The sequence below is a fragment of the Vigna umbellata genome, chromosome 10 (genome assembly GCF_029865625.1).
Source record: "Vigna umbellata cultivar VRB3 chromosome 10, Vumbellata_1.0, whole genome shotgun sequence".
Taxonomy (NCBI): Eukaryota; Viridiplantae; Streptophyta; class Magnoliopsida; order Fabales; family Fabaceae; genus Vigna; species Vigna umbellata.
The window spans coordinates 771270-779809 of record NC_142174.1 but is presented as its reverse complement, the minus strand read 5'-3'; the positions used below and the strand labels follow the sequence as shown (position 1 = coordinate 779809).

Genomic DNA, 8540 nt, shown 5'->3' with positions numbered 1-8540 from the left:
AAAAGTGGACGAAGTGAACGAAGTGGACGAAGTGGAAAAAGTGGAGGAAGTGGACGAAGGGGACGAAGGGGACGAAGTGGAGGAAGTGGACGAAGTTGAGGAAGTGGACGAAGTGGACGAAGTGGACAAAGTGGAGGAAGTGGACGAAGTGGAGGAAGTTGAAGAAGTGGAGGAAGTGGAAAAAGTGGACGAAGTGGACGAAGGGGACGAAGGGGACGAAGTGGAGGAAGTGGACGAAGTTGAGGAAGTGGACGAAGTGGACAAAGTGGAGAGAGTGGACGAAGTGGAGGAAGTTGAAGAAGTGGAGGAAGTGGATGAAGTGGAGGATGTGGAGGAAATGGACGAAGTGGACGAAGTGGTTGAAGTGGACGAAGTTGACGAAGTGGACGAAGTGGAGGAAGTGGAGGAAGTGGAGGAAGTGGAGGAAGTTGACGAAGTGGACGAAGCGGACGAAAAGGACGAAGTTGACGAAGTGGACGAAGCGGAGGAAGTGGAGGAAGTGGAAGAAGTGGACGAAGTTGAAGAAGTGGACGAAGTTGACGAAGTGGAGGAAGTAGAAGAAGTGGAGGAAGTGGAGGATGTAGACGAAATGGAGGAAGTGGAGGAAAGGGAGGAAGTTGAGCAAGTTGAGGAAATGGACGAAGTGGAGGAAGTGGAGGAAGTTGACGAAGTGGAGGAAGTGGAGGAACTTGACGAAGTAGAGGAAGTGGAGGAAGTTGACGAAGTGGAGGAAGTTGACGAAGTGGAGGAAGTGGATGAAGTGGAGGAAGTGGAGGAAATGGAGGAAGTGGACGAAGTGGATGAAGTGGTCGAAGTTGACGAAGTGGAAGAAGTAGAAGAAGTGGAGGAAGTTGACGAATTGGAGGAAGTGGACGAAGTGGAGGAAGATGACGAAGTGGACAAAGTGGAAGAAGTGGAGGTAGTGGAGGAAGTGGAGGAAGTTGAAGAAGTGGAGGAAGTTGAAGAAGTGGACGAAGTTGACGAAGTGGACGAACTGGACGAAGTGGAGGAAGTAGAGGAAATGGAGTAAGCAGACGGAGTGGAAGAAGTGGAGGAAGTGGACGAAGAGGAGGAAGTGCACGAAGTGGAGAAAGTGGACGAAGTGGAGGAAGTTGAGGAAGTTGAGGAAGTGGACGAATTGGGGGAGGTGGAGGCAGTCGAGGAAGTTGACGAAGTGGAGGAAATGGAGGAAGTGGACGAGGTTGACAAAGTTGACGAAGTTGACGAAGTGGACAAAGTGGAGGAAGTTGAGGAAGTGGATGAGGTGGAGGAAGTGGACGAAGTGGAGGAAGTAGACGAAGTGGAGGAAGTTGAGGAAGTTGAGGAAGTTGAGCAAATGGACGAAGTGGGGGAGGTGGAGGAAGTGGAGGAAGGTGACGAAGTGGACGAAATGGACAAAGTAGAGTATGTGGAGGAAATGGAGGAAGTGTAGGAAGTGGAAGAAGTGGTCAAAGTTGACGAAGTGGACGAAGTTGACGAAGTGGACGAAGTGGACGAAGTGGACGAAGTGGAAGAAGTAGAGGAAGTAGGCAAAGAAAGTGGAGGAAGTGGACGATGTGGACGAAGTTGAAGAAGTGGAGGAAGTGGCCGAATTGGAAGAAGTGGAGGAAGTGGAGGAAGTGCAGGAAATGGACAAAGTGGACGAAGTGGAAGAAGTTGAGGTAGTGGAGGAAGTGGAGGAAGTTGAAGAAGTGGACGAAGTTGCCGAAGTGGAGGAAGTGGACGAAGTGGACAAAGTAGACGAAGTGGACGAAGAAGGGGACGAAGGGGATGAAGTGGAGGAAGTGGACGAACTTGAGGAAGTGGACGAAGTGGACAAAGTGGAGGAAGTGGACGAAGTGGAGGAAGTTGAAGAAGTGGAGGAAGTGGAGGAAGTGGAGGATGTGGAAGAAATGGACGAAGTGGACAAAGTGGTCGAAGTGGACGAAGTTGACGAAGTGGAGGAAGTGGAGGAAGTGGAGGAAGTGGATGCAGTGGTCGAAGTGGACGAAGTGGACAAAGTGGAGGAAATGGAGGAAGTGGACGGAGTGGTCGAAGTGGACGAAGTGGACAAAGTGCAGGAAGTTGAGGAAGTTAACGAAGTGGAGGAAGTTGACGAAGTGGAGGAAGTGGACGAAGGGGACGAAGTGAAGCAAGTGAAAGAAGTAGGGGAAGTGGAGGATGTGGACGAAGTGGACGAAGTGCTCAAAATGGATGAACTAGACGAAGTGGAAGAAGTGGAGGAATTGGAGGATGTTGAAGAAGTGGACGAAGTTGACGAAGTTGACGAAGTGGTGGAAGTGGACAAAGTGGAGGAAGTGGGGGATGTAGACGAAATGGAGGAAGTGGAGCAAGTTGACGAAGTGGACGAAGTGGGCGAAAGGGACGAAGTGGAGGAAGTGGAGGACATGGAGGAAGTGGAGGAAGTGGAGAAAGTAGAGGAAGTGGAGGAAGTGGAGGAAGTTGAAGAAGTGGACGAAGTGGACGAAGTCGAGGAAGTGGAGGAAATGGAGGAAGTGGACGAAGTGGTCGAAGTTGACGAAGTGGACGAAGTGGACGAAGTGGACGAAATGGATGAAGATGAAGAAGTGGACGAAGTTGACGAACTTCACGAAGTGGACGAAACGGACAAAGTGGAACAAGTGGACGAAGTTGAGGAAGTGGAGGAAGTTGATGAAGTTGACGAAGTGGAGGAAGTGGAGGAATTTGATGAAGTGCACGAAGTGGACGAAGGGGACGAAGTGGAGGAAGTGGAGGAAGTGGAGGAGGCTGAAGAAGTGGACATAGTGGACGAAGTGGAGGGAATGAAGGAAGTGGACGAAGCGGTCGGGGTGGACGAAGTGGACAAATTGGACGAAGTGGAAGAAGTGGACGAAGTGGGCTTAGCGGAGGATGTGGACGAAGTTGACGAAGTGGAGGAAGTGGACGAAGGGGACGAAGTGAAGGAAGTGCAGGAAGTGCAGGAAGTGGAGGAAGTTGAAGAAGTGGACGAAGTGGAGGAAGTGCAGGAAGTGGAGGAAGTGAATGAAGTGGACGATGTGGACGAAGTGGGGGAAGTGGATGGAGTAGACGAAGTGGATGAAGCGGACGAAGTGGACGAAGTTGACGAAGTGGAAGAAGTGGTCGAAGTCGACGAAGTCGACGAAGTGGAGGAAGTGGAGGAAGTGGAGGAAGTTGACGAAGTGCATGGAGGAAGTCGAGGAAGTGGACGAAGTTCATGAAGTGGACGAAGTGGAGAAAGTGGACGAAGTGGACGAAGTGGAGAAAGTGGACGAAGTGGACGAAGATGAAGAAGTGGAGAAAGTGGAGGAAGTGGAGGAAGAGGATGAAGTGGACGAAGTGGGGGAAGTGGACAAAGTTGAGGAAGTGGACGAAGTTGACGAAGTGGACGAAGTGGAGGAAGTGCAGGAAGTTGACGAAGTGGATGATGGGGACGAAGTGGAGGAAGTGGAGGAGGTGGATGAAGTGGAGGAAGTGGAGGAAATCAACGAAGTGGAGGAAGGGGAGGAAGTGGATAAAGGACGATGGGGACAAAGTGAAGGTAGTGGAGGAAGTGGAGGAAGTGAAGGAAGTTGAGGAAGTTGAGGAAGTGGTCGAAGTGTAGGAAGTGGAGGAAGTGGAGGAAGTCGACGAAATGGACGAAGTTTAGGAAGTGGAGGAAGTGGACGAAGTTGACGAAATGGAGAAAGTGGAGGAAGTGGAAGAAGTGGACGAAGTTAATGAAGTGGAGGAAGTGGTCGAAGTGGACGAAGTAGACGAAGTGAACTAAGTGGACAAAGTGGAGGAAGTTGACGAAGTGGACGACGTGGAGGAAGTTGAGGAAGTGGAGGAAGCGGACGAAATGGACGAAGTTGACGAAGTGGAGAAAGTGAACGAAGTGGAGGAAGTGGAGGAAGGGGACGAAGTTGGGGAAGTGGACGGAGTTGACAAAGTGGACGAACCAGACGAAGTGGAGGAAGTGGAGGAAGTTGATGAAGTGGACGAAGTGGACGAAGTGGAGGAAGTTGACGAAGTGGAGGAAGTGGACGATGGGGACGAAGTGGAGGAAGTGGACGATGGGGACGAAGTGAAGGTAATGGAGGAAGTGAAGGAAGTGTAGGAAGTTGAGGAAGTTGAGGAAGTGGTCAGAGTGGAGGAAGTGGAGGAAGTCGACGAAATGGACGAAGTTGAGGAAGTGGACGAAGTTGACGAAGTAGACAAAGTGGACGAATGGGACTAAGTGGACGAAGTGGACGACGTGGAGGAAGTTTAGGAAGTGGAGGAAGTGGACGAAGAGGAGCAAGTGGAGCAAGTGGAGCAAGTGGGGGAAGTTCACGAAGTGGACGAAGAAGATGAAGTGGGAGGAAGAGGACGAAGTGGAAGAAGTGGAGGAAGTGGAGGAAGTTGAGGAAGAGGTGGAAATGGACGTAGTGGAAGAAGTGGAGGAAGTGGAAGAAGTGGAGGAAGTGGACGAAGTGGACGAAGTTGACGAAGTGGAGGAAGTGGAGGAAGTGGAAGAAGTGGAGGAAGTGGTCAAAGTGGACGAACTGGAAGAAGTGGAGGAAGTGGAGGAAGTGGACGAAGTGGAGGAAGTGGAGGAAGTGGAAGAAGTGGAGGAAGCACTAGTGGAAAAATAGTATATTATGACTAACCTATTATAACTGGTAAAAATAATCCATCATAATAGGTTGATCGGTGGCAAACTTGTAATAAAAGTTAAACATATTATAACGTTGTTTTGTAAATCAGTTATAATATGAAACGCGGTGGCAAACTTGTAAATAAGTTTAAAACATATTATAACGTAGTTATGAAAACCAGTCATAATATAAAATGCGGTGGCAAATTTGTAAATAAGTTGAAATCTTATTATTACAGAGTTATGGACACCTTAAATATTTTTTAATGTATTATAACTTATTTTTAGAAACCAGTCGTAATATCCCAATCTGATTTTCAGTTTTTCCCCCTAATTTCTCTTCCCTCTCTTCCTCACTTTCGTTCCCCGTAATACACCACTACCATTGAACCACTCTTCCTCTCTTCTTCACTCTCCATCATCCGTTGTTCACTCAACCATTCACTCAACCATTCACTCTCCATCACTCGTTCATTCGCTGCCTTACGAGAGCATTTCTCTCGTCTCCATTATCGAAAGGCTCTTGCTGCCTCTCCATCATCGAAGGCTCTTGCTGCCTCTCCATCATCGAAGGCTCTTGCTGCCTCTCCATCATCTCGTTGAACCACAGTTCAAGCAGTAAGCACTCTCCTTTACCTCTCAGCCTTTCACCTACATCTTTCACCCTCAACTGCTAGGGTTTCTTCGAATCTTCATCTTCTCACCTTTTTACCAATTGTTTTGACTTTTCCTACATTTTTCATTGAAATCGGTTCCCTCAGTGTTTGTCTAGGTAGGCTTTGAGATGATTGATGCAATTGTTGAGTCGTAGGGGATTCCTATGAACACTGCCCATTCCAAAGCCATTTTCGGAAAAGGTTTGCTTGTTCCCTTGCTTAGATATTTCTATTTTCTATTTCTCTCTCTATGTTTATTGTATTCATGAATTTTTGCGCAAGTTGGTTTGTTGCAGGTTTTGTTGGTGAAGTTCATGCCTTCCTTGCAAAGCCTCATACTTACATGAATCTGAGTGGTGAATCAGTAAGGAAACAGGATGTGCTGATTTTTTTCTCTCTGTTAACCATTTGGATATTTAACTTTAGATTGTGCAAGTTGTGCTATCTATATAGCTTGTCACTTGCCACTCTCAAAAATTTATTGACCACGAGTTCCTTTAATCGCTTAAGCTTATAGTCTACTTTGAAGGGTAGCTTTTCTAATATGCACATTGAAATTTACTCTTATTGGTTGGAATTTTTGTGAAGTTATATGTACTATTGAAAGTATTTAAGTTTAATATTACAACAACAGGGATAGGAAAATCTCAAAATTGACAATGACTGCTAAAGGAATACCAGTATTTTCGGCAGTTTAAGCTCTGACAGAGTGGATGGTGTTTAGCTCCCTTAGTTTCTTGGGAGGCTTTGCAGCTGCCCTGATTGATGATCCTCTGTGGGTCATGAACACTGTCCCTGTTGAGGCCGAGTTCAACACCCTCGGTGTCATATATGAACGTGGATTGATTGGAACCTACCAAAACTGGTATGCCTTTCTTCCATAATAGTAAATTAGTAGAGGGACTCATTCTAGGAAAAGTAGAACATAGTTGGGGTAGAAAGTAGCTTTCTCATTGACTAATTAGATTAGAAGCATATCTCACTTTAGCTTAATTTCTGTTCATCACTGCTAAATGCTTAAACACAACTCAAGTGGTACCAACTTTTGTCCTTTACCATAGACAGGGCACTGTTATACAGATACACTTGTTTAGCTCCCTTAGTTTCTTCTCATTTGAATATTGGGTGTTTAGAAGAGCTTATACTAAGCTAATTTTACAGTGACTTATGAATTTCTTATGAGTCCCTTTAGCTTATTTCAATTAGTTTCAAGGTGAATATAAACATAATCTCTTCTTATTTTAGTACGCTTATTATATAGGCTCTTATGTTATATTAATCTTGAAAAAGAACTTATTCTGCTTATCCAAATGCACTTATAATATTTCTAGACTGTTAGAGCTAGTATATTGAAAACTAGAAAGTTGTAGCAAGTTGGCAGTGATGCTGACAATCATGGAATCAAAGTTCCTCTTATTAAATTCAATAGGTCTATCATATTGTTTAATCTTATTAAATATTGTTTGCTATGATGAATACACTTGTGAGCTTCTACTAACCTAGCTTACTGTTGTAGGGTTTAAAATCTGAGTTAGAAAAGGCTTCACCTACTTTGGGCCGTGGTGCTACATACTTGAAGGAATTACGCATTAAGGCCTTACCAAGGTTGGTATTATCCTTTTCAAATGATATATTTTGGATACTGTTTTCTTTGATGCCATGTGATTTCAGTTGGATTACACTTTTTGGTAACTAATCTTTTTGGTAAATTTCTTCTCATGCATGCGCATTCCAATCATCTATTCTCCTTCTTCTTCTTCTACCCTTTCTAATTAAAAGCTAATAATTTATCTCCTAAAACATAACAATGTAAGTTTTCCTTTCTATTTTGATTCCTTCCTATATTATTATTATGATGTAATGGATGTCAAACTTTTGTATAGGTCTTTGGAAGCTCATTCAAGGTTACGGGGTGTTCCATCTATTTCTAGGAAGAAGATGCAAATAATCACACCTAATGTAAGAGAAGTTCACCTTCCTTTGTTTTGTGTTTTGTGATTGTTATTTTTATGAGGAATTGGTTGTGTTGTTGGTTTTGTGAAATTTGGTTTAGCAAAATATACAGAGCTACATGGTGCAAAGGCTAGCTAGAGTATAATCTGATATTTTGTGTCTTTGGTTTGAATGAGTCTTCATTATTTGTATTTAATTTGCAGTGTCGACGTCAATTGGGTAGCTATGAATGTGGGTATTATGTAATGAAACACATGCATACCCTTATTTGTACAAACATTATTGAATCATGGAATAAGGTATTAAAATATTAACTAAATACTTATCCAACTATTCATTACAATATTGTTTTAACTCTATTATTTTATTTGTAGATCTTTAATGATTCATCTCCCATGGAAGCTGCAGACATTGAAGACATTAGAAGAAACTGGGCTTCTTTTATTTTAAGTGTTAGTAGAAACTTGGCTACACTTAAATAGTATATGTACATTAATGTAATATTTAGATTTAATATATAGTTTCATGTATAAATGATGTATTAAATATTAGACTATTTAACTTTTGAAATGAATTCTATTTTGTTAGTTTCAATAAATTTGTTTATTCAAAGCTATATTTATTATAAATGGATTGGATGAGATGATAATACAGGAATATTATTATAATTTCATTGGATGGTCAAATTTAATAATCAATTTTTTTTTAAAAAATCATTTATTATAACGTACTAAGCAATGTATGATATGGTACGTTGATCACATATTATAACGTACAATAATATGTACGTAATAATATATAACATATTATAACGTACAAAATCTTATACGTTATAATATCTTCCACCTATTACAACGGACAAATCAAAAATTTGTTATAATAAACTGTGTATATTATAACGTACTTCTAAAACTACGTTATAATATGTTGAACATACTATAACGTAAATTTTTGCTACGTTATAAAATGCGCAGACTTATTATATCGCTCAGAACTATGTCCCCAGTAACTACGATATAAAAGATCATTTTTGTACGTTATAAAAATTCATTTTTCCACTAGTGAAGTGGAGGAAGTTGAAGAAGTGGACGAAGTGGAGGAAGTGGACGAAGTTGACGAAGTTGACGATGTTGACGACGTGGACAAAGTGGACAAAGTGGAAGAATTGGACGAAGTGCACGAAGTGGATGAAGAGGAGGAGGTGGAGGAAGTTGAGGAAGAGGACGAAGTGGAAAAAGTGGAGGAAGTGGAGGAAGTTGACGAAGTGGACGAAAAAGACGAAGTGGAGGAAGAGGAGGAAGAGGACGAAGTGGAACAAGTGGAGGAAGTTGACG

General features: G+C 43.1%; 1 protein-coding gene across 2 annotated transcripts; it reads left to right on the top strand.

Moving 5' to 3' along the window:
- Positions 1-4913: 4913 nt before the first annotated feature.
- LOC148191579 (uncharacterized) lies at positions 4914-7818 on the top strand. Of its 2 annotated transcripts, XM_088100990.1 has the most exons (7): positions 4914-5215; positions 5359-5454; positions 5550-5617; positions 6770-6858; positions 7137-7212; positions 7410-7505; positions 7581-7818. In XM_088100990.1, the coding sequence occupies exons 2-7, from the start codon at positions 5418-5420 to the stop codon at positions 7686-7688; spliced, it is 474 nt and encodes a 157-aa protein (XP_087957116.1). In that variant the 5' UTR covers positions 4914-5215; positions 5359-5417; the 3' UTR covers positions 7689-7818. The 2 variants fall into 2 exon arrangements, with proteins under 2 accessions (XP_087957116.1, XP_087957117.1); XM_088100991.1 differs by lacking the exon at positions 7410-7505.
- The last annotated feature ends 722 nt before the right edge of the window (positions 7819-8540 follow it).